This window comes from Microtus pennsylvanicus, chromosome 7 (genome assembly GCF_037038515.1).
Source record: "Microtus pennsylvanicus isolate mMicPen1 chromosome 7, mMicPen1.hap1, whole genome shotgun sequence".
NCBI lineage: Eukaryota > Metazoa > Chordata > Mammalia > Rodentia > Cricetidae > Microtus > Microtus pennsylvanicus.
In genome coordinates, this window is record NC_134585.1 from 8395270 (window position 1) to 8421126 (window position 25857).

Below are 25857 nucleotides of genomic sequence, written 5' to 3' on the forward strand. Positions count from 1 at the left end.
GCGCCGTTTCGCCCGTGCGCAGGCGCAATACAGGCTACTCGGTGGCGAGCTGCACGCGCGCAGCCTGGGGATGCAGGAGCCTGTGCGATGGCTCCCGCCATGCAGTCGGCCCAGCTCCAGTTCGCCCAGCGGCTGGCCTCCAGCGAGAAGGGTGTCCGCAACCGCGCAGTAAGGAAGCTGCGGCAGTATCTCAGCGCGAGGACGCAGAGCGACACAGGTGCGGGCCGGGGTCCGCGTCGCTGCGCTCGGCGAGGGTCGCTCTTGTGGGTGCGGGAGCTGCTGCTGCGGGCTGTGCGGCGGAGCTCCAGCTCCACGTTCAGCCCTGGCCCAGCTCGCCGAGGCCCGTTTGCGTTTCTTGTTTTCTTCTCTTGGATAGTGCCTGCAGGCGCTGGTGTGCGGGAGAGAGTTGAGGCTGCATTCCAGCCCCGGAGGAACTCTGGCAGGACCCGAGGCAGTAGGGCATGTGTGAATGCGGGAATGTATACTAGTAGGTGTGGAAAAGTACAAGAGGAAGTCTCTCTAAACGAAGCCTCCGGTGTTCTGTGAGAGTTTTGACAGGAGGAAGTTAGCCAGGCCGACGCAAGTTAAGAGCTAAGGGTGCCCTGGGCCAGAGAAATCAGAAGTTGGCGCGCAGGGCGTGTCCAGATGAAGTTAAGCCTGGAGGCGGTGTGGCCAGGTTACTGGCTTTCTCGGATTTTAACTGCCGTGGAGCGCTTTGCAAGATTTTCCTTAAGTGATCTTGAGTAGGTTTTGTAACTCTTGAGTGAACACTTAGGTCTGGACTGACTGCAGCGTGCTGTGGAGGTTTCAGGTTGCAGACAGTTGACTAAAGTTTAAACTACATGTTGCTAAATCTGCCTAAAATTGAAAAATGGCTCAGCGGTTTGAGACCCAGTACCCACATGGCAGCTCATAACCAGTTCCTGAAGAGGACTCGCCCCCTTCTGACCTCGGCTGACACCAGGCATGCACGTGGTGCACACACGTAGAGGCAGGCAAAACACTCATCCACTTAAAATAAATCTTCAGAAGTTTTTTAATTGAACTCTTCTCCCATGTGATAGCTTACACCATTAATTTCAGCACTTGGAAGGCTGAAGGCAGCCAGGGCCACAGGACAAGCAAGATCTTATCTACAAAAAAGAAAGAGAAACTTTGGTGAGAAGCCTGATAGAGAAATAAAAACTAAAATAACTTGATTTTTTTAAATTATTACATGTGTGCACTTTTGGAAGTTAGGTTTTGAAAGCTGTCTCTCTTCTACCCTGATTCCAGAGGTCAGACTCAGGTAGACCTGACAGCTGCAATGCCTTTTGTTAAGGATTGCCCCCAGGAATTCAGTTTACTCCCATGTTTATAATAAGTTCCCTAGATGCATGTGCTGGTAATTCCTAAACCTAACTTGGTAGCCCAGGTGTGCTTTAGCTACCCTCTCCTCAGATTAGTGCTACTAGCCTGATCCTTCACCTGGCTGTCCCATGAGTGCCTCAGTGTCAAAAATGGGAATGACTCCTGCTCCCCCAAAATACCTATTCTCTGCCGCTGCTCCTTCCCTATGGCTCATACTACCTTATTTTCCCCCCACACAAACATACCACATTGCCATGGGCTCTCTTCATCCTCCACATCCACCCACACACATCTCTTTGTCCTGCCTACTCAGTATCCTGCTTAACCAGAGCTTCCCTTATCTTACCCAGATGTCTTTCCTGCCTGTTCCCTAACTGGTCTCCTTCACTCCTTTGTGCCTTTTGCTTGTTTTTGTTCTTCAAGACAGTCTCTCTGTGTATCAGCCCTGACTGTCCTGGAAACCAGGCTGGCTTTGAACTCCCAGAGATCTGCGTGCTGGGAGTCCTCTTAAATGCTGGGAATAAAGGCAGGCACCACCAAGCCAGGCTTCTCTCGTGCCTCTTTAATCTGTCCTTCACAAACTAGCCCAGGTCACTTTCCTAAAGCACCTCCTTGAAGGTCACAGTCTGTCAGTCGGGGTGTCCTCACCTGCTTTTCTAAGTCCTTAGTAATCAATAAAACCCTCGGAGGCTGAGGACACCAAACAATTGCTCTCCTCTATTCCTTTGCATTTCTGAATTGTTTTGCAAAGAACTCCACCCCTTCTCCCCTGGCAGCATCATTTTTGAGAAATCCCCCTTTAGTATCTCTCCGCCTCCTGGTTACCCCTAGAGTTATAAAACACGTGTCCCTTTATAAAATATGTAGTGCTTAGATACATGGTGGGGGGGTGCTATTTATTTGTTTTGAGATAGAATTTCCTGTAGCCAGGGTTGGTCTTTATTAGCTTTGTAACTGAGAGTAACCTTGAACTCCTTGTGGTCCTGCCTCAGCTGTGTACAGATAACTTTGTTTCTGAATTCCATGGCTTTTATCATTTTCCTTCCAGCAGTGTAAGCTTCCATTTGTTTTCTTGGCCAAAGGTAAAAGCACTTGGAGCCTTAGGAGGTCCTTCAGGAGACAGAGGCAAACACTACCTCTGGACCTCGGGTAGCCAGAGAGCATGCTTCTCAGACCCCTTTGGGGACAGGCCCCGGGAATACTAAGGATGTCTTGGAATACTAAGATGTCACAAGGACCTGAAGCCAGTTGGCTCACACCAGTACCCCAGGATCCTTCCTGGTTAGCACCCCCCCCCCCAGATTTGCTTATCTTGGTCCCCTATTCATCATCATGGCTAGTTTGTGGGATATAGAATGCCTTCAAGAAAATAATAATTGTAGAGGGGCTGGGAAAATGGCTCAGCAGGTTAGAACACTTGTTTTCTTGCAGGGAACCCGAGTTCAGTTCCTACCACCCCTGTGGTGACTCATGACTGTCTCTAACTCCAGCTCCAGGGCATCTGTCACCCTCTTCTAACCTCTGTGGTCACTACAGAAGCACATGGTATACACAGATGCAAGTAAAATACACATATGTCTAAAATAAACTAAAAACAGCTGCAGGGGCCAGGAACAGTGCTCTATCAGTAATGTGCTTGCCACAAGCCCCCGAGCACCTGAGTTCAGGTGTTCAGCATCCATATAAAGGCCAGGTAAAGTCCTGGTGGGGCCTTGATGACCAGATGGTCTAGCCAAATTGGTGAATTCAAGGATCAATGAGATAACCTGTCTCAGAAAATTAGTTGGAGAGCTGTTGAGGAAAATACCCAACATTGACTTCTGGCCTATATGTATGTGCGTGAAAATAAATAAAATTTGCAGAATGAATGTCTTCATAGTCACGGGACAAGAAAACCAAAGCATCTGCTGTGCCCCATCATAATAGAAGCACGAGTTGCCTCACATTTGCATCTTGTTGACAAACTCAGTTTGTTTTGCAGCCATGCATCTTGCTGGGCAATCTGACATTTTAGTCTTTCTGAAACACATAGCTGTCTGTTAGCAGCATGAATAGATAGGCTCTGTGGTCTTTGCTGTCGTGAAATGGTCACTGTGTTTTAGTTCATGGTGGCTCGTGTGTCCTGGTGCAGTCATTCATAAAGGCAGCAAACATTTGTGAAACACCATGTATTGTTGTATATAACGAGTCTCGGCCTAGGGGATACAGCAGGGAATCAAACCGGCAGTCCCTGCCTGTCTTAGCGGTTCTCAGCCTTGAACGGTTCACGCTTACTAAAGCCATGGTGCATCTTCAAATCAACCCTGTGGCAGTTTCATTTGTGACATTGCTTTCTCTTTTTTTGTTAATATTAGTATTGTGTGTGTGCACCCGCATGCGTGAGTGTGTATATGGGAGATAGATGTGTTACAGCACACATTTGGAGGTGAGAAAACAACTTTATGGGGTCAGTTCTCTCCTCCCATTTTTATGTAGGTTCAAAAGCTAGAACTCGCCCTGAGGTTTGTGTGGCAAGAGCCTTTACCTGCAGAGCCGTTTATTTCCCCAGCCCCAGTTTCCTTTTTAATGACATAAAATGACTGGATTTCTGGTTGGTGGCGGCTAGAATACTACAGGTATTGTGGAAGTGAGGAATTAAGGTTCTCCGCCTGAAAGTTAGAAGGAGGTGTATGTGTTTTGACTGTGGTGTGGTCTGGAAGATGATGATACTCTCCCCATCCAAAATGGGGACATGTTCGTGTACTGTGTTTATTTTGTGGAGAGAGTTGCTGGTGGGCATTCTCATTTCAAAACTCAATGGTAGAGAAACCCTGTCTCGAAAAAAACAAAAAAAAAAAAACTCAATGGTATTCCCTGTGAAGCTTTTGTATTCGTTTTTGTTTTTTTTCGAGACAGGGTTTCTCTGTGGCTTTGGAGCCTGTCCTGGAACTAGCTCTGTAGACCAGGCTGGTCTCGAACTCACAGAGATCCGCCTGCCTCTGCCTCCCGAGTGCTGGGATTAAAGGCATGCGCCACCACCGCCCGGCAAGCTTTTGTATTCGTGTCATTGTTTTTAAAATAGCTAAACCTAACCTGTTGTCAGGAACTAGATTAGGTAAAGATTTAAAAAAATGTCCCCAGCCAGGAGTGGTGGCACTCACTTTTAATCCCCAAACTCAGGAAGCAGAGGCAGGCAGATCTCAGTGAGTTCTAGGCCAGCCAGAAAAAAGATATTCCATGGTCAGTTATAGTAGTGATGCCTGTGATTCCAGAACTTGGGAGACTGAGGCAGGATTGTAAGTTTCTGGCTGGCCAGCCTGGACTCATAGAAGAGCCCTGTCTTAAAATAAAATAGCAGAGGAGGAGGGACCCAAGGAGGCTTACCTAGGGATAGAGTGCTTATCTGACAAAGTGACGTGCAGGACCGCCACCTCGGAAAGACTTTCCACCAAGAAGAAAGCATCTTCGAGGGCAACTCTCAACTAAGACTGCTTCACTTCAGATACTTACTGCGTCTTTTGAGTTTTAAAAGGAATCAGATATTGTTTTTTTCATCCCTCTTTAGTACTGTAAAACTCAGTACCTGTTTTTACCAACTAAACTCCTAGGTTAAAATAGGATTCTGTGCCTATTTTGAAAGTAAATATTTAGAGTGGAAGACTTGACCAAACCAGGGCTTTGCTTCTTCCAGCTTTTCTTTTTTTATTTATTTATTTGTTTGTTTATTTATTTATTTATTATGTATACAATATTCTGTCTGTGTGTATGCCTGCAGGCCAGAAGAGGGCACCAGACCCCATTACCGCTGGTTGTGAGCCACCATGTGGTTGCTGGGAATTGAACTCGGGACCTATGGAAGAGCAGGCAATGCTCTTAACCTCTGAGCCATCTCTCCAGCCCCCTTCTTCCAGCTTTTCTGTTCACCGCCCCTTTTACCTGAGAAATTCTTACAGGACGCCAAGTATATAGGTATATGAACTAGTGAAACATGGCATGCTTGGAAGTTCAGGGCTAGGGAATGATGCGCAGAGGACGGGGATGTGTGTGGTAGTTTTGCTGCTGGCATGGCATCTCTAAACATTAAGAAACGAGTCGACTCTAAGGTGGATGTGCCATTTTCTCCCGCAGGAGGTTTCAGTCAGGATGAACTCCTAAAAATATGGAGAGGACTCTTCTACTGCATGTGGATTCAGGACGAACCCCTTCTGCAGGTAACACAGCCCCTCGTCATGTTCCTGGACCTTTGCCACAGTGGATAAGAGACGCTCTGCCAGTCTGCTGCCATCCCCAGACAGATGGAAGTAAATGATTCAAGGACCCATTGTCTCCGCCCTTGTCCCCTCAGGAAGGAGCAGCAGGCACTTAGGCTGTGCTTTCAGACATATCGAACACCTAAGTCATAAATTCCCTATTGCTCTCATCATTCTATAGCTTCCGTGGTAGGTTTTACACAACATTTTTAATGTTTCTGCTTTCTCTTCTGTCAATGCATGATCAGAAGCACAGCAGGGGGCCTGGAGGGCCTGGTGCCCAAATGAGCAGCCAGGCCCTGTGGCTAAAGTGCCATGGGCTGCACTGGTGACTAGAATACACAGTCGAGCCCTGCCCACTCAGTCTGCCACCAGTTCAACCGTAGACGAGGTTTGTTCTAATGTCTGGAACTAGACCCTCCTCAGTAGCAGGGGAGTACGGGTCACAACACACAAGCCCCAGTGTAGAGTCCTGCTGGGTAGCGCTTGCCTTGTGTATGAAGCCGTGCTGCTTTTCTCAGGACACGTAGTGACTTGTCTCAGTTCACTCTGTTGATTCTACTGAACATATTTTGAGTGGGATAGCAGGGCAAAATATTGTAAGATTATATTTAGAAGTAGCAACAAGCAGCTTTAGTGGGGGGAGGAAGAGAACCAACAAAAAGGAACATCATTTTCAAGTCTTGGAGTTCATTCAAGATGAATAAGGAACTCTGGGCACAGGAGGACCGGTAAGGGCGCTCATCTTCAGATAGTTGGAAGATGGAAGGCTTCTTCCTAGGCCAAGCCCGTTAGTGCTGCCAAATGGAGTCTACTGTGCCTCCACTGCTCTTCAGTTTTGCCAAAGCAAATGGAATGTCTGTTGACATTCCAGCCTGCTCTGACCAGGTCTAGAAGGCCGAAGTGAAAACCCCATTGTACAAGCACCAGAAAGGTGACCCTGTGCCTTCTGCTTGCAACATTTGATATTTATGATAGATTCTGTTTAGTTTATATGTTAAGACCAGGGATGAGGTGTGGTAATGCACACCTTTAATTCAGAGTCAGAAGTAGACGGATCTCTGTGAGTTCGAGGCCAGCCAGAACTATGTAGAGAAATACTGTCTCAAAAAAAAAAAAAGGCCAAGAATTTGGCGGTAAGGTTACTTCTCCTGGAATTATTCAAACTCTTAACCAGAGATGCTTTCTTGAACACAAGAGTTTTAGCATTTTTTCCAGAAACATCACATTAGCCTAGTAGTTCTCTATAAAGTTTGGAGTTTCACATCTGAAAAAACCCAGGGTGTCTGCCACAGACCTAGGACAAGAGACGCAGGCTTTCCTGCCACAGAGGGAGGAGGGTACCACCGCCCAAAGCCCTGCCACCACAGCCTGACCACTAATAACCGATGTTTCTCCCCAACCCACTTTTGCAGGAGGAGCTAGCGAACATTATTTCCCAACTCATCCATGTTGTTCACAGCTCAGAGGCTCGTAAGTCCCGCTGTTTTCCTGGCTTTCAGACTTCCTCGTTAGCAGGTTTGGTAGCTTGCCTGGGGAACCTAGTCAGTGCTTCCCTCCCATGAAGTTTGTCTTCTGGGTGTTGGTGACATAGGAGCCTCCTGCTAGCAATGTACGGATGTGACATGCTGTTAGTGCTTTGAGATGCTGTGCTTAATGTTAACTGCTAAGTGAACAGAGATCAAAATCCTCTATAAAGTCTCCAAATGCAAGTTATGTTCACATTTAAAAGCTGTGACATCTATGCCAGCAAGTACAGTGACCTGGCCAAGATGAGAGCCATCGTGCTGATAAATCACTGTAATAAAGCATAGATGAGTTTACCTAAAAGAAAAGATGAGTTTTCTGAAGTTGGACAGCAGTTTGTTCTGCTTGACATTCCCCACTCAAGTAACCCTGATCGGTTCTCTCGGTTCTAGCTGACCTACAACATGGAGCTTCTACATCTGTTGTATAGTAAAGATTTCATTTGTTAAAAAGTTGTGCTGGACATGGTAGTCCATTTAGAAGGCTGAGCCAGGAGGTTTGTGAGCTCCAGACCAGCCTTGGGTAGCAGCCAAACCCTATGTAGAAGGAAGTGGAGATGTTCAAAAATCAGTAAATCAGGAAAGATTTCCAATTTTAAAAGTGATAGTTCTGTGACTTAAATAGCTTGTGCTGTGTCCCACCCAGCCAACACTTAACATTGAAAAATCTGTGTTTATACATGAATTGTAAGGATGCTCATCAGGATTAGTAGACAGGATTGGTTGTCAGATGCAGCTGTAGTAGAGAGGGCCAGTGGGTTTCTAATAGAAATGTGGGTTTGAGGCAGATAAAGAACAGTGCTTTGGGGAACATTCTGTTAAGAGATGCTGATAGTATTGCATTATAATGTCTTTATATAGCTGTAAGGAAGTTATTAACATATTTAATTATTGGCCAAACTCTATCTGTCTAAGAATTCTTGAGGTAGATGTATAAAGAAAACCAGGTGTGTTTTCTGTCGCTTCCTTCTTGCTGCGTGCTCATGTGGCAGCCAAGCACTGAGAGCTTCTTGTTCCTACAGAACACCTGTTCCTTCAGACCTTCTGGCAAACCATGAACCGAGAGTGGGAAGAGACAACAGACAAGCTGCAGCTGGACAAGTACTGCATGGTAAGATCTTCCCTGGCCTTCATTCTGTTCTCTTCTGCAAGCCAAGGCCGAGTTTGCCCAGAGGGTTTGGGGGAAAGGTTGGTAGGTAGGTAGGTAGGTAGGTAGGTAGGTAGGTAGGTAGGTAGGTAGGTTGGTAGGTTGGTAGGTAGGTAGGTAGGTTGGTAGGTAGGTAGGTAGGTAGGTTGGTTGGTTTTGACTTTTCACAGGGTTTCTCTGTAGCCCTGGCTGTCCTGAACTCATTCTGTATAGACCAGGCTGGCCTTGAACTCAGGCCCACCTGCCTCAGCCTCCTGAATGCTGGGATTAAAGGGTGTACCACCACCACCTGGCCTGCGAATAGTTTTTAAATACCTTGTAAGCACTAGAGTTAAGAGAAAGGAAGGCTGTTGGGGGAAAAAATAAACAACACCCCAGGATATGGGTGTGAGGTCGTCAGGCAATGGCTGCTTTGTTGGCATTATTGAGACCTAGCTTCTATGCCCATCAAGAAAACAATGGAAAACCAGGCAAGGTGTGGCAGAATGTCCTGGTCCCGTCTTGAATTTTGTTTTCTGGGGGTTGTTGGGGCAGAGTCTCTGTGTGCTGTATGGCCTAGTTTCTGACTCTCGGGATACAGGCACATACTGCTGTCTGGCTTAAGGTTTTTGATACAGGGGTTAAATAGACCTAAGGAAGTTGTCTTGCTTTGGGGATCCAGGGTTGGGCTCCTCATTCTGCCAAAATAATGATTACCTTTTACTTTTATTATAAAAATGTCGGCCTTTAGCTGATCCACCTGGTCCTGAGGCAGTCCTTTGAAGTTCTCAAGCGGAAGGCCTGGGAAGAAAGGTCAGTACGTCATTTCCATTAACACGTTAAATTATTTACATGAACACGTGGTGACATTGAAAACACGTCAGAGTTGCTAGGTGACTCGGTGGTAGAGAGCTTGCCTAATGGGTATGAGGGCCTGGTTTTAATCCTTAGTACCCCCCAAAAAATCCTTAAAGAATAATAGGGCCCCCTAAGATTTCTGATAATAAAACATGAATTGACTGATGTATGCACACCACGATGTAGTGCTATGAGAAGCACAGTAGATCCTGAGCCAGGGGAGTTAGAGCCCCGTAGTTGTGAGGACGTTGATACTGATCAGAATAACTGTTCTTCCCTTTAGGCCTCATATTGGTCGTTATGCTGTGTGAGCAGTAAACTGATTGCTTCTGTCTGTTCTTTGAGAGGAGGGAAGTATTAGTGATAATGTCTTTTTAAAAAAAAAAAACGTAAAGGAAAAACTGTGTGGTTTGTTTGTTTTTGTTGTTCTTTAGCCAAATCAAACTTTTCCTGGGCGTCCTGATGAAGGAGATCCTGAGTCCTGAGAGTCAGTCTTCCGACGGAGTGAGAAACCACTTGATTGATGCCTATTTGGATGAGCTTTCCATTGTGGGAGGGAGAGAGGTGAGAAGCAGCACTGCCATCCAGCAGTGTGGTGGGGCCACCGTGTTCGGGGTTGTCGTGGGCTCTGTCAGAAGTGCAATCTCTGTAACTTCTCCTGGAGTCTAATGTGCCCCAGACAGCTAGTGAACTTGTAGCAGAACTGCGCACTATGAGTGTATGGCAGTCTTAACCTATAAAATAGGATTGAGCCCCACACAGCTGCTGGAGAAGCTGAGGCAGGAGAGTCACTTGATCCAGGAGTACGAGACCCCATGTCAGCCATGGTGGTATCCGTCTATCATTTCAGCATTGAGGCAGCCTGTGCTACACAGTGAGACCCTACCTCCCTCCTCTGCAGAAAGAGCTGGAAACAGTTTACAGAGTCCAGTATGAAAAGAGCAGGATATGTTGAGTGTTTCAGAAGCTGTAAGGGGAAAGGCAGTAGACAGCACCACACAGCTTATACCCCATGTATGAAGACAAAAAGCTGGAAAGAAAAGGTATACTTTTAGATAAAAGTGGTCATCTCAGTTTGGGAATATAACAGTTTTTACTATTTGACGTTCTATAGTGAACCATGTATACATATATTAAGTCAAATTATAAATGATATATTTTTAAGAGAGGGGCAGCACATGTACACACACACTGTAATCGATTAATGAATGAACAAATGAAGTTTAAAAGTAAAGAATACCTTTGTCAGCCAGGCAGTAATGGCACACACCTTTTAATCCCAGCACTCGGGAGGCAGAGGCAGGCAGATCTCTGTGGGTTCGAGGTCAGCCTGGTCAACAAGAGCTAGTTCGAGGACAGGCACCAAAGCTACAGAGAAACCTCAAAAAACCTAATGGGTGGGTGGGTGGGTGGGTGGGTGGGTGGGTGGGTGGGTGGATGGATGGATGGATGGATGGATGGATGGATGGATAGATAGATAGATAGATAGATAGATAGATAGATAGATAGATAGATAGATAGATAGATAGTTGTCTCCTGCTGAGGTGGCATCTACATGGCACTCATATTTTTCTTGACTTTCTGGAGATAGCCAGGGCCTACTGCTGGGCAGGTGCCACACCCAGCTGCCCCAGGAGACTTGAGTGCTACAGGGTCCCCCTGATCAATTGATGGTTCTTTGGCTCACTGCACTAAGATACCCAGAAGACCAGAGAGAGGCTGGCTTAGCCTGCTGAGCAGTTCCTGCAGCGTGTCGCAACTGTGTGTGACAGCGCCAATGCAGCTGATCTTACTTGTGAGGGGGCAGGGACTTCCTCTTCTACAACATGTACTATCTTTCCCTCATTTTTCCCTCTATTTTCTGTCTAAATTACAGCTTTTAGCAGATCAGAACCTCAAGCTAATTGATCCATTCTGCAGAATTGCCGCCAAAACTAAGGAGTAAGTGGCTCACATGTTCTCGCTGCTTTCGGTGATGCCTGAGGGTAGGGTTCTGTTGTCCTGGAACTCAGAGATCCACCTGCCTCTGCTTCCCGGGGGCTGGGATTAAAGGCACACATCACTGCTGCCTGGCTAGAACACCATTCCTAATACCCCTCACAGGCCTGAGACCAGCCAGCCCAGGCTACACAATAAGATCCTGCTCAGAAGGAAGCAGAGTTAGTGGTCCCTAGAATCTGCAGTGGACCTGCTTTAAGGGTGCCTTTGCGTCTCTGCTGAGCAGTGGTGGGCACCCTGGGCCCCAGGCAGGCACAGGCACGCACTTCCCTGAGCCATTCTCCACTTTGCTCCTTTCTGCACAGGCTCCAGACCGAGTGTTTTAATCACATTCTCTCTGCTGTGCTTCTACCCTCAGCCACGCACTGGTACAGACTATAGCTAGGGATGTTTTTGAAGTCATTATAGATCAGTCTGCATTTGTACCTGAAGAGACTGTGGAGGAGCAGAGAACCAAAGTGGGTGACAGTGGCCTCTCTACCCGAGAGACCCCTGAAGACAAGCTGGCCTGTACAAAAGCAGTCCGCGGGAAGAAGGCTGGTGAGAGCATTTCCTGTGTTCTTTCTCTCTGAGGGTTGGCTGTGTTTTGCTTGTTTGTGGATATTGTCTTAGCTGTGGTTGTGTGTTTATACTTTCATGTGGAGGCCAGATGTCAACGCTGGGAGTCGTTCCTTGGGTTTCACGCACCTCTTATTTGATATGGCACCTTTCATTTTGTTATGGCACATCTTGTTGTCATGCACCTCTTATTTTGATATGGCACATCTTGTTGGCCTGGAAGATGCCTGATTAGGCTAGATGGCTAGCCAGGGAGTCCTGGGGACCTCCTGTTTCAGCCTTCCCCGTGCTACCATGCCCCGGATTTTTTATGTGGATTCTGAGGGTTGAACCCAGGCCCTTGTACTTGTGTGGTGTATACCTGCCTGACTAAGCCTCCCCAGCACCTCTGGGTTTTGTTTTTTAAATCTCCATAGGCACTTGGTTGGCATCTCACTGAACATAGCCCTCCCACCAAAGAGTGAAGCAGGGTAAAGAAGAGACATGTGCACAACCAGGGGCCCCCAGGAGAAACCCAGTGCTGCTCACACTAGGCCTGACAGATTCTGTCCCTCCAGGAGCTCACCTTCTTGTGAAGTGTGGCCTGTGCCAGGGAGAGCTGCCTACAGTCAGGATCACACCATGACTCCCCTGACACACAGGTTCCTTCTAGGAGCCTTTAGTTGTTTGGTGGGGGGTAGACTTGTTCAGTATGGACCTAGTACTGGGGGTAAAACCTGGAGCTTTACAGAGAAAATAGAAAGACAAGCTTTTTTTTTTTTTCGAGGCAGGGTTTCTCTGTGGCTTTGGAGCCTGTCCTGGAACTAGGTCTTGTAGACCAGGCTGGTCTCAAACTCACAGAGATCCGCCTGCCTCTGCCTCCCAAGTGCTGGGATTAAAGGCGTGCGCCACCACCACCCGGCTAAAGACAAGCATTTTTAAGAGAGTAATTCGTATCATTCCCTGGGCAGCAGTTGCTGGTGCACTGTAATTTTTCTTCCTGGTGATGGGGATTGATCCCAGAGCCTGGAGAGCTGAATGAAACACGTCTATTCTTGAATGTCAAGGTTTTGTCTTTGTCTTTGGGTGTACTTTGACAGCACTGGGTGAATGCCTCGGAGATGGAGCCCTTGGCAACAGAGAAAGAGATGGCTGTGCAGCATTCAAGAATTCAGGGTCATCTCTCCAGGTGGGGGCAGCTTTTGCTTTTTATAGAATGTGGATTGCCTGGGGGTGCTTGGCTAGAGAATTAGGGTCAGAGCTCATTAAGCCTTAAGACCTGAACTGTAAAGTCCTTTATAATCCTCTCTGTAATTAATGTGACCATTCTGAGCTTGTTGGGAACAACTTTAAAAGAATGGAATTTTAAGTTGGCATGGTGTCGCACATGTGGAATCTCAGCACATAGTTCAAGACTAACCTGGGCTACTTAGTAACATCCTGTTTGAAAAACACAAAAAGAAGCCAAGCATGGTGGTGCACACCTTAGTCCTAGCACTCAGGAGGCAGGGGTAGGCAGATCTCTGTGAGTTCCAGGCCAGTCTAATCTACATAGCAAGCAATTCCAGACCAGACCAGACTACATAGACCCCCATTTCAAAAATAGACAATAAGTACAGGAGAGACAGGTGCCAGCAGCGCTGTGATCAGGGAGAGCCCTGTTGACTCTATTGTCCTCTGTTGTCACCGCAGCCTCAGTGGGGCCCTCGGTGTCTGTGCATCGCGGCCCACGGCTCCCAGTGGAGCAACCGAGCGCAGGCCCAGGCATGGGATGCAGCCATGGCAGACTGTACGGGAGCAGGCATGGTAGGCCAGACCTTGGGACCAGTGGCGGACTTGAGTGTGGCAAGGGTCCTGGTCAACTCTGCTTCACTGCCTCCGGGAGACCTGTAGCTCAAGAGCTACGGCCAGTTCAACAGCTTCCGCTGGAACTGCCTGGCTGCTGTGAACACCAAGCCCCCTTACCAGAACCTGAGGCAAAAAGTGAATAATTTTGTGTCAACGCACCTGGGCAAACAGGACTGGAATCCTGCAGTGAACAAGAAATCATTTGCGAAATGGCTGAGGCAGAGTGTGGTTCAGTCAGGCATGTTGGAAGCAGGAGTGGGTGGACAGGATCATTTCCCCAAACTAAATCACATCTTTAGGCCACAGATAGAGCGAGCAATCCATGAGTTCCTGTAGTAATTAGGGCGGCGGCGGGGCTGCGTCCCCAACACCCCAGCCGCCTGCACGGCTAGCTTTACCCGAAATAATTACACGGACACTGTATTCTTTTAAACACTGCTTGGCTCATTTCTACCTAGCCTCTTCTAGGCTAACTCTCGCACCTGGACTAGCCCATTTCTTATCATCTGTATAGCACCGGTCTTACCGGGAAGATTCTAGCCTAAGTCCATCCTGGGTCGGAGCTTCATAGCGTGCATCTTCCCTGGAGCCGGGAGCATCTCTCCGAGGCGTCTGCTCCGTAGAGGAGAGCTGTCGAGTCTGGCCTCACTTCCTCTTCCTCCCGGCATTCTGTTCTGTTTACTCCACCTACCTATGTCCTAACCAATAACATGGGCCAAGGCAGTTCCTTTATTAGCCAATGACCTTCCTCCATCGAGTTCCCGGCAGCCCAGCAAAAAGAAGCTGTGCCAGCTCTCACTCCCACCACCCCAGAATCTGAAAGCCAGGATCCTCCAGCGCCATTGCAAGATGCTTCCTAAGGATGGATACCTTTGGAAAATTCCATTTAAAGAAGAAATGAAATGGTTCATACAGGGTCCCTTTATAATTTAGCTCTGGCCATCCTAGAACTTCTGTGTAGATCAGGCTGGCCTTGAACTCACAGAGATCCACCCGCCTCTGTCTCCCAAGTGCTGGGAATAAAGGCGTGTGCCACCACACCCTCCCCAGTTATACTTTGAAAAAGTATTAGAAGTTCTAAGATTGAGAACCCAGGAGGAATATAAGTTCATCAGGCAAATTTTGCCCTATGTATGAAACCACAGTCTAGAGAGAACTACTCACGCCCAAAAACATTCAGAAGGCGGCACTGGTAGGCCAGATTGGTTCGCTACCACTCATATGTCTTGTCTCTTCTTGGTAGTTTGACTTAAAGGCTGTTGCTGATCGACTCTTGGAAATAGCCAACTCAAAGAGCACCCCTCCCTTCAACCGGAAGCGGCTCTTCAGACTGATCAGAAAGTAAGCAGTGATTGAGAGTCCATGGCCATAGCACTGTGGACCAACGCTCTCCTGCATGCTTTTTTCTTCTTCTTCTTTTAAAGATGTATTTATTTTTATTTCGTGTGCACCTCCTTTTTCTTCATTTTTCTTTATAATTTTATTCATTAGCTACATAGCACATATGTGAACTTAAGCCAGGGAAAGAAGCAGCCCTGCTCAGCCATACGGCTGTAGGGTGGTGGTGCCAGCATACTCCTCGAATGTCACCTCTCAACACACCAAGGGGCTCCGTTAGCCACTTTCACCTCCCAGCAGGGTTGTGCCAAAGGGGTCGGGTCATCTGGTAGTCAGCATCTGTCATTAGGACCATAGAGCCATAATAGATGATTTGCCGAAAAGCCAGTAGGTGTGTTCTGACTGCATGAGAATGACAGCTGTCTGCTCACCTCATTGGGTTAGCAGGCACTGGCCTGACCTTGGCCCTCTATGGTATGAATGCCTCAGAACAAACTAGCTACAGATGGTAAGCTCTGGGTTCGAGTGAGAGACCCAGCTTCTGTGTGGAAAGTGAGAGTGGCCCCGGGTGATAGCATGTAGATCTGACGTCTGCGTGCACATATGCTCACGTGCAGACAGGCATACATACCAAAAACATGGCTTCTAAAGAAAGAATACTCTGGAAAATAGCATTCATAACTTCCTGTACTTCATAGCTTGGTCACTAAATGTGTGCCAAGGTCTCCAGTGTGGATGCTGGATCCTACCTGCCTACCCCAGCAACCCAGCCCAGCCCCATGACCTCCTTCATATCCTCAGCTTGTTTATTTGGCCTAATGTATATAGTTGCATAAGAGAACCCTCTGCCAATGTCTCCTGAACAGAAGCAGCACTGGACTGTCTGCCTTCTGAGACAAGTAGGGAAGATGCTGGCGCTCTTGGTGTCTTGTGTGCCAGGAGAAACTCTAGCCACTGTGTCCCTTGCAGTGTTGGTGGAATTGAAGGTGCCTTTGTTCTGGGTTTCTTCCTTCCTGACCCATCACGTCCCTAGGTAGAGCTATCCCCTAGCCTCCCCTGTGGAGGAGAGGATGGGGAATGCACATTCAGATTCCTGCTTAAGTCCAGGACTTGTGTCTACCACTATGAACTCCATGTGTTCCTTTTCAGGTTCCGGGACCCCTCTGAAGGTAAGAAGAGTCGGACTGTGAGTCACACCCAGTGCACACCCACCAGGGGCCTCCCGGCCAGATTCTGAAAAGTGGGACTTCAGGCCTTCATGGAAAGTGACTCACGGGGGACAGACCACAATTAGGTTCACGTGGCATACCCAAGGGAAGACCCTTTGCACCCACTTTCCATGCATGTGGTGTCTCCTGTGTGTGGTTGATGTGGTATTTATTTGAAATTTTATTGGTGCTTTCTACAGTTAAGTTTTTAATGGGGAAAGGGAAGGCAGAAGAAGTGGCTTAGTGGTTAAGAGCTCTGGCTGCCCTTTATAGAGGACCCATGTTCAATTCCAGAGCCCACATAGAGATCTAGTGAATGCCCTCTTCTAGCCTCTGTGGGCACCAGGCACACACTTGACACAAACATACATGTAGGCAAAACACTCAAAGATTTTTATTTTTTTTTTTTTTAAGCTGGGCTAGGACGATTACAATCCTTTATCAAGAAGAAAATCCTGGCATCTCAGTATCTTTCATTTTCTTTTGAGACACATGTCCCCAGGGTAAGCTGCTAAAAGCCTGAGCGGGCCAGTGAGCCAGCTTTCCCTGCCCCTTGTGAGCTCATAGAACCAGGGGGATGTAAAGCCAACTCACCTGAAAAGCTCTGGCAGTCATCATCGGTTGTGTTTTCCAGCCGAGAGCCGTGAGTTCGCTTGGAGAAGCAGTTGGTAGTGCAGGTGATGAAGCAGAAGTTAGGCTGGGGAGTCTTCGCTGGAGGGCAAGGGAGGAGCTCAGGACCTGGGCTACTGCAGCAGACGCAAAAGGGCCTTGGAAGCTGACCATTGTCCCTTTGCCACCTACCAGGCAATAGTGCTCAACTCAGTTTTGCTCAGGACGTTAGTGCTGATGAAAATGGTCAAGCCCTCAGTCGGAGGAAGCACAGGAAGAAAAGAAAGAAGCTTTTAGAGAGAGCTGCCTTGGACAAGGAGAAAGGTAAGCTGCAAAGTCTTAGTCTCGGGCCTGAAAAAGACTCACCTCTTGCTCACACCTGGGTAGCTCTGGGCTATGAGGTCTGGGGACTTGTGAGAGCCAGTGTTCTTATGAATTATTGGCGTAGCATAATGTTTCTGTATGTGTTTTGGGGTTTGGTTTGCTGTGGTGTGGTTGGGGGGGGGTTGTTCTTTGAAATAGAACCCTCTTATGTAGCCACGGTTTGCCTCAAACTCATGATCTGCCTGCACCTCCAGAGTACTGAGGTACCATGCAAGCAGCATCACATCCACAGATCCCCTAGGTTCTCTTATTTTCTTTTTTATACAATTAATTATTAATTAATCTTGTTTATTTATTTGTTATTGCATACCAATCCCAGCCCCCTTGCTTGGCTTCCCTCTCCCCTAATTTACTCTCCACACACCCCCTATCTGCTCCTCAGAGAGGGTAAGGCCTCCCCTAGGAAGTCCACTTTGTCTGTCCCATCACCTTGTTGAGACAGGACCAAGACACACACACACGTGCACGCGCGCGCGCGCCTAGGCTGAGGCTCTACAAAATCACTTCATGCGTTAGAGTTAGATCCTGGTCCCACTGCCAGTGGCCCCACCTACTGCCCAAGCCACACCCTTGTCACTTGTATTCAGGGGTCCTAGAGGTTTTTATTTTCTGTGCAGCCGCTGTTCTGATCTCGTTTGTGCAGAGGTGTGTGCTATTGAATGGTACAGGGAGAGAATAGGGTTCCAAACACTATCCTCTGTGTGTGTGTGTGTCTTCTGACTTTAAAATTATTGGAAGCCTGGACTAACAAGGTGTCTCAGCAGATAAAGGCACTTACTGCCAAGCCTGAGCTCAATCCCCAGGACCCATGTGGCAGAAGATGATTGAATCCCACAGTTGCCCTCTCACCTCCTCGTGTGCCTACACATGCACAAAATAAACATAATTTTTGTATTTTAACTGTTTTTGTTTTTTTGGTTTTTTTTGGTTTTTCGAGACAGGGTTTGTCTGTAGCTTTGGAGACTGTCCTGGAACTAGCTCTTGTAGACCAGGTTGGTCTTGAACTCACAGAGATCCGCCTGCCTCTGCCTCCCAAGTGCTGGGATTAAAGGCGTGCGCCACCAATGCCCGGCTGTATGTTAAATATTAGGGCCTGGAGATAGAACTCAGAGGCTAAAGAGCACTGCCAGCTCTTACAGAGAACAGGTTCGATTCCCAGCACCTCCATGGCAACTTAGAACTGTCAGTAACTCTAGTTTAAGGGGATCTAGCACTTCTGGCCTCTACACGCAGCACACATACATATGAAGCAAAGTAAAAAATAAGTTTTGAAAATACTGAAAAACATATGATTGAAAACCTCTTGCCATTTACACATTTCTATCAAGATATGCTTGAAGGTTTCTGGTCACCAGAGGAGAGAAGTGGGACCGGTTAACAAAACTAGCCGAGGTCAGAACTTGTCTGATGGTGAAGGTTGCAAGATCCAGGGACTGGAAGTGGGTTCAGCAACAGAAACCTTTCTCAGTGTGTCTCAGGCCCTAGTGCCGTCCCCAACACCACCAAAAAGTAGTCTTGGCTGGGCTCTAGAATCTCAACACTCAGGAACCTGAGGCCAGCTTGAGCTACTGTGACCACAGTTGACAGGAAGTAACCTAAAGGAGGAAGAGCTTGTGTGGGTTTATAGTTCAGGGTACAGTCAGTCCTGGTGGGGAAGGCATGGCAGCAGGCGCATAAAAGAGCTCACTTACGCATAGGCAAGCCAAGGAGCAAAGGGGACGGGGAAACTACAGGGCAAGGCTGTAAACCTCAAGGACTTCTTCCAGCTAGGCCTACCTCTCAAAGGTTCCACAGCCTCCCCAAACAGAGGGCCAAGTGTCCAGATACATGTGCCGGGTATATGCAGGTTCACAAACACCAAGGCCACGCAGGGGTCGACAGTAGGTGTCTTCCTCCATTAGCTTGGCTACACTGAGCTTCAGGGATCGACCTGTTCTACCTTGGACGGACGGACACACTGTCCCCAGCACTTGGGTTACAGGTCCACATTATGCCGTCACACTTAGCTTGTATGTGTGTGCTGTATATCCAAACTCAAGTCTTCTCGCTTTGACAGCAAGCACTTAACCTGCTGAGCCATCTGCTCAACCATCCAATGGGGGTATTTTAATTCCAGACCTTAACAACTCTGGTGAGACCCTGCCTCTAAAGGAGTGTGCACTGGTACAGTACACCTGTATTCCTATCACCCATGAGAGGTAGTCATGACAACCAGGGTTTCCTACAGCAGCCTTGGCTGTATAGCAAGTTTGAGGCAACTCTGAGTTACATGAGACCCTATCTCAAAATAGGTAAACACCCTGGCTGCCTGGCTGCCCAAGAGTCACCAGCAGGGCTGGCACACTCATTGGTCTGCATCTTTGTAGGAAACACAGTCTCTCTTGATGGTGAAGAGGACAATGGAGGCAACATTCCCAAGAAGAAAAAGAAAAAGAAGAAGAGCCACTTTCAGGCTGAGACTCAGGACCTGGGTGCTGTTATCATGCCCCCAGCAGATAGAACTGACCTTGAGCCCAACAATGCCAAGAGGCAGACCCCACAGGCACATGTGACTGGGCCTGCAGCAGAGCCCACAGCTAGCATCAAAGAGAACAGCTCCGAGCCAACACCCATCTTTCCCACTCACAAGAAAAGGAAGTGGCCAAGAAAGAAGAGCCTGAGGGCCCACAGAGAGTTTTGGAAATCTACCCCTTTGTCTCAGGAGGATGTAGCAGAGAATGATCCTAGCAGTGACCGGCCCCAGAGCTCTGCTGCCCAAGTTTCTTCCTCAGAAGGTGTCCAACGGAAGAGGAAACGGAAACTCGGGGCTGTCCCTGTCAATAGTGGTGGCTTGACTGTGAAGAAGGCAGGCACCCCAACAAGCCCTAGTGAAGAGAAAGATAGCCAGACCACCCTGCCCCAGTGCAAGAGGCCACAGAAGAAAACAGTGTCCTGCAGTCTTTACCTCCATGATCTGTCCAGTCAAAAATCAGCAATTTTAAAAAAGAAGAAGAAAATGAAGCTGATGTCAAAGTTGGTGGAACACAACGGAGTGACTGAGTCCAGCGCCGGGCAGATCCCAGCTCTGGTAAGGGGGGAAGTTCCCAGAACATAGTGCTGGGCTTGACCAGGTATGCTCAGAGGACTCCGCTGTCTGCTAGGGCTAGGACGTAGAGACAGCCAGACTTAGGGGACGCAAGGGTTAGAATGCACTGCTTTAGAACAGCTCTCACCAAGCAGATGGCAGGTTCCTGTCTAGGTGGCCAAGTGTAGGTGACCCATTCGGCACCATATGTCCACCTCTTCCCTCACAGACCTGTTGTCTCGCCAGGTCAGACAGTAAGCATGGAGCTAAGACACTGTCAGAGTCAAGCCTCCATTCAAAACTCTCTCGGTCCAGCCCCTGTGGCAGAGAGGAAGCCTGGAGCTCTTAGACTCTCAGGTTAATGACAGGGCGTTCTTCCTCTGTAGACTTCTGGAGCTGTAAGGGCAACCTAGGCTCTTGTGTTTTTGCCATATCTAGGAAGCATGCTGCTTCTGTGCCCGGCTCAGTCCGGGTGGCAAACACACTACCATGTGTTCTTTGCTGTGGCCATCAAACCACCAAAATAGTGACTCCCTGTCTGTCCAGGGAAACATGTGACCCCTGTTCAGCACCAGTGTGTGCTTACACATACTGCTTTGCGGTGCCTATGTATCGAAGTGGAGTTCCTGGCCAGTAAAGGGTTACTAAAGGAGAGCACAGCACTGGGCTAGCCTTAGCATATCATCTCAGCCTTTAGCATTGCCCTGGTAGAGGCACGAATTTACTTCATAGCCCTTGGAATTGGGATGATTGCTAACTAGTTGGGGCCAAGGGAAGTCGCTGCTTTCTCTCTTGGTATAGGGTTGCTCTGGAGCATGCCAAAAAGCATGCTTCAGCAAGGGGGGGCACCACCAAGCTCCAGCCAAACAGCCCACATGGTGCTTCCACGCTCAGCTTCCCGATGTGGGGATCCCCAAACCAAAGCCACACTACACATGCAGCCCACGTATCTGGGCACAGATAGAAACGTGAGAGCTTAACAGGTGGACCTTGAAAGGGATGCTTACTCCATCGGTAGGCTCTGGGGTATAGAGCTTAAGGTTAGACCAGTGGGCTTTCCCGCAGAGATCCCAACATTGTGATCCCTGCTGGCACAGGGCCCAGAAGTGAAGTCTGCTCCACTGAGCAAGAGGGTTTCTGGCAGAGCTGACAAAAGAAACTGCGGGCTAAGGGGCTTAGGGTGGGTCAGCCTCTAGCACTTCCCTGCTATGCTGTTCTGGTTTCTTTCCCTGTGGGTGTGAGTCTGGCCAGGTGCTTGTGGTATGATTCTCCTTACTCCCAACTTCTCATCTTCACAGGAAAGCATCAGGACTCTGAAAAAGCCGCTGAAAACGGAGGATGACTTTGTGAAGTTTGACACCCACTTCTTACCAAAGCCCCTGTTCTTCAGGAAAGCAAAAAGCAGCTCTGCCATCCGTCCCCAAAGTCCTGCTGTCCAGGTGAGCCCTCCATAGCACACCCCCACAGGGACACGCAGACAGGCGAACTGAGTTCTGGGTGCAGGTGATGAAGTCTACCTGGCAAAGAACTTGGGGACTAGCAGGGCCCAGCTTCCTCGTCTGACCACCTGCATGTGGATGAGCCCCAAACTCTAGAAGGAGGCAGAGCTCAGGAGGGCTCAGGCTTCTAAGAACATCTCAAGTAGAAAGGCTCACCATTAATTCTGATAGCTTGTTGGGAAATCAAATAATTTGAGGTCCTTTGCACAAAAGTTTGGGGATTTTGGTCTGTGATGGGGTGCCAGCCAAGAGCATTTCCTCAGTACTTCTCACGGCCTTGGGTGCTATCTCCAGCAAAGATTTTAAATTCATACCCATTGCCCATTGAAATTAGACCCCGTTTTAAGTCTAATCTAGCCAGTTGCCTGTGAGCTCCAAGTTGCAGCTTAGACATTCTGGACCTGCTCGATGGCTTAGCTGGTAAAACTGCTTGCCACCCAGGTCTCACTACCTGAGTTTAATCCCCACAGCCCAAAGTGGAAGGAGGAGGACTGACTTCCAGAAGTTGTCCTCTGACAGACACACACACACACAGTCACAGGCACATCCATATCCACCATACACCTAATAATAAATAACTTTTTTAAGTCCTGGGACAAAATAAATGATGATTATTAACATGTCCTTATCATTTTGGGTGATAAATTTGGAATTCCAAACATCCTTATTTTTTTTTCACTGGGAATGTGGTGTCCATTTGAAAAATCTGGGCATCTGTAAAAAGTGACGGTCATGGGCAGAAGTCTGGTAGTGGAGTCTGTTTAGGTCATAGCATGCTGCCCCATTAGCCTTTGTATGTGTGCAGGTCAGGAAACAGACTGCAAGGGCCTTCCCTGGGTAAGTTCTTCAGAAAATTCCCAGACAAGGAGGCTGAGCACCTGTGTTACCATGGTTACTCCTTTGTTGTTCTGCAGCTGAATAAAACACCCTCCAGCTCCAAGAAAGTCACCTTTGGATTGAATAGAAACATGACTGCAGGTGAGTGGGTGGGCTTCTGGGAAACTTCCTTGGGACCAACCAGCTGGAGCCAGCTCAGGGTTCTCAGTAGCCGAAGACCCTCCTGTCCCTGCCTATTTCAGGGTCAGACAGTTAAGCAGTGCTGGCAGATCTGGCATGGGTGCCAAGGAAGAGAGAGGTTTCAGGGTGTTTTGTTTTGTTGGAGATAGGGTGTCTCTGTGTAGTTGTAGCGTTCCTGGAGCTCATATGTAGACCATACTGGCCTTGAGCTCACAGAGATTCTTCTGCCTCTGCCTCCCAAGTCTTGGGATTAAAGGCGGGGAGAGATTTCTTGGGGCCTCCTGAGGCCACCAGGAAAGGGGTGAGGTAAGAAGCCATTTGTCCCGGTGTTCTCTGGTTCTGTCCATCCAACTAACAACCTTTCCTTTCGAACAGAATTTAAGAAGACAGACAAGAGTATCCTGGTCAGCCCCACAGGCCTCTCCAGAGTGGCCTTTAACCCTGAGCAGAGGCCGCTGCATGGAGTGCTGAAGACGCCAACCAGCTCCCCTGCCAGCACTCCTACGTCAACCATGAAGCTACCAGCCACCACTCCGAAAAGAAGGCCAAGGGCTGCGGACTTTTTCTGAGAGCCAGCATCCCTTTTTAAAGACTGCTTTTATACTGGATGTTCTATAAATTATAACTTTTAAATGTGGGCTTTTTAATTATTTTACAAATCCCCATGAACGGGGCGAATGTTCCAGGCCTGAGCTGCTGTCCCTGTCCGTCCTTGCCTGAGGTGCAGGCCGTGGTTCTGGTCTGAGTCCATGCACGCACTCACGGGGAGGACTAAGTGATGTGGGTATAAGGAGCCCCTCTCCTCGGTGCCCGTTGCTGCACCTACCGCAGTCGGTGCCGTTCTGGCTGCTCGTCTAAGTCTGCCCTTGTGAAAGCATGTCAGCTTCGGGCCCATTCTGTGGATTCTGTGGGCGTTTGGCTGTTTCTCTTGAATGAGCAATAGTGTAGCTTTTCTACGTGTGACCAGCACGGGGTGGACAGGTGCGGAGTGGAGAAAAGCCACTCTGTCCATGAGGCTTTTTCTCCTCGGCCTGACCTGTCTCTGTCTTCCTACCTCTATAGCAAGCCCAAAGTGTCTTTTCAGGAGGGCCAGTGCCCCCAGGCTGCTGCCCACACTAGCACAGTTTCCCAGGCCTCAGGCATAGTTCTCAAGCTTAGTGAGTGAGCCAAGGGCCTCTCTGGCTGCACCTGCTTTTTTTTTTCCCCCAGTGTTGTCTGGACCCCAGGCTCTTGGCAGAACAGGAAGTTGTCCGCCTGGAAGTACATGTGCTGGCAGCTCTGTTACCTAGAACACAAGCACCTGCATCCGCAGGTTTTCTGCAACTCTTCGAGCTTGCATTAGTGCAGAATCCCGGGGAGACGCTCAGGCTTCCATTGAAACAAATCTGACTTTTTTTTCAGAGCAAAGCCTGCTTGGCAATTGGCCTTGTCTAAGGAAACTACCTTGGGTCTGAAGGGTGGAGCCTCAGGAAGGGGCACAGCCAGAGGCCCAGATCCTCCTGGTTTTGCCTTGAGGCCCTGGCTCCCAAGCATTCAAAGTGCTATCAGTTTGCCCTATGCTCAGGGTATGCCCGGGTACCTCCTACTCTGTGCACCCTTGTGCAGAAGCCCCAGTAGAGGATGGCAGGTCACTACTGCAGGGATCGCAGAGTTGCTACGTCTGCCTCTGGCTTTACTCCTGAACACAGTCGAGGGGTCCACTTCCTGTTGTTGGACCAACTGACTCATGGATAACATTCCTGAGAGGAATGAAATGACTTTGTCTTTTGCCTGCTCAGTAATGAAGTATATCAATAGGCCATAAAAAATAGAGATATTATGCTGTTGTCAGAATAGGTCGTGTGCAGTGTAACGTGTGGTGGCATGACAACAGTGTGCTGAGTTTGACAGTCATACTCAAAACAGCCTGTGTAGAAAAGATTAAGGTTAAGGCAGCAACTGCCGCTAGCTTTTCATTTACAAAGTTCAACATGTCCAGTAATTTTTTTTTCATTTTAAAGTTATGTTATATAGCCAAGTTTTGTGAAGCAGCAGGCAGCAGTGTTAGAAACATCCGCAGTATTTTCACGCTAGCTACCCATCCTCAGGGACCAGTGAGCATCCTGGAAGCACATGTAATTCCTGCCGAAATTACTCCCGGGGCAGAGGGCAACCTCTGGGTGCTGGGTTTACAGGTGGGCACTGCTGTGCCAGACCAAGATTTTTGGTTTTATTTCTTATGCGCACAAACACGGAGGCTCTGCCACGTGAAGGAGTACATTTAGGATGCCATGGTTGTCCTTGATGTGTGTTATTTCCTCAAGTAAAATTGCCGGGGAGACCGAAGAAGCAGATCTTAGTGCTGGTGACCTAAACATCACTTGGGAAGATGATGGTCTTAGGAGTGTGGATATGGTCCTTTTTACAGTTTAATTTCAAACTTTCTTTTTTCTCCCAGCTCCCCACGAGCTCTCATGTATCCCATGTGGCCCCACACTGGTGGTCCTGCCTCATCCTCCCTAGTGCTGGGACACAGTCCCCTTTCCGAACTGAAGCACAGGGAGCCTGAGTGGCCTCCCTGGGAAGTAGGTTTGTGTTCTCTCTGGATCACCAACTGCCCCCAGTGTAGTTTGTTTACGATCAAATTGTATTGGTTTCTCCAGGGCTTGTTGGTACAAATCAAAGCCAAGAGCAATTAAAAGAAATATGTTTTTATCCTCAACTTTGTCTCTAATGTTGACTTGGTGTCTATAAATGTAGGCCTGTCTGGAAACTACTACCGTGCCAGGGACTGGAAAATTAAGTCGTGTTTGAAGAGGACGTAGCAGGCTCTTGTCCCTTTTTCCCCCAGAGCTAGTGGGCTTCCTCGGGCCTCGCTCAGGTTGATGCACTGGGACTGTAAAACCCCACTGCCATTCACTGTGTCTAAAGCAGGGCACCTGTGGCCCAGTACAACTGCCCAGTTCCACCTCAGGAGGAAAACACGTGCACCCAGCCACGGTCCAGATGTTGTAAGATTGGAACTTACTTAACATCAGCCAGAAGAAAGTGACACATGTACGGGGGGAGGGGGTCCAGAAGGGTTCTCAGTCGACCTCAGGGAGGGTTATGGAGGCAGTAGAAATGGGAAGGCTCCTCCATGAGACAAAGCACTCAGAAAACCAGGCGCTGTTCATAGGACAAAAACCATCCATTTGGATTTAGCATTGACGTGCCTTTGATCCCAGAGCTTAGGAGGCAGAGATAGACCCGAGTTCGAGGCTAGCCTGGCCTACAAAGCAAGTACC

The 25857-nt window shown here is 48.4% G+C and overlaps 1 protein-coding gene and 1 pseudogene across 1 annotated transcript; both read left to right on the forward strand.

Moving 5' to 3' along the window:
- The first annotated feature begins 11 nt into the window (after positions 1-11).
- Positions 12-25292, forward strand: Rrp1b (ribosomal RNA processing 1B). The gene is made up of 16 exons (XM_075979793.1): positions 12-217; positions 5458-5540; positions 6995-7052; positions 8128-8216; positions 8983-9044; positions 9524-9653; positions 10966-11030; positions 11446-11627; positions 12725-12813; positions 14716-14813; positions 15960-15979; positions 16823-16951; positions 19378-20078; positions 21374-21514; positions 22489-22552; positions 22967-25292. Exons 1-16 carry the CDS (start codon positions 88-90, stop codon positions 23158-23160), a joined length of 2235 nt encoding a protein of 744 aa, XP_075835908.1. The 5' UTR covers positions 12-87; the 3' UTR covers positions 23161-25292.
- Positions 13302-13885, forward strand: LOC142854361 (biorientation of chromosomes in cell division protein 1 pseudogene; annotated as a pseudogene).
- Positions 25293-25857: the final 565 nt, after the last annotated feature.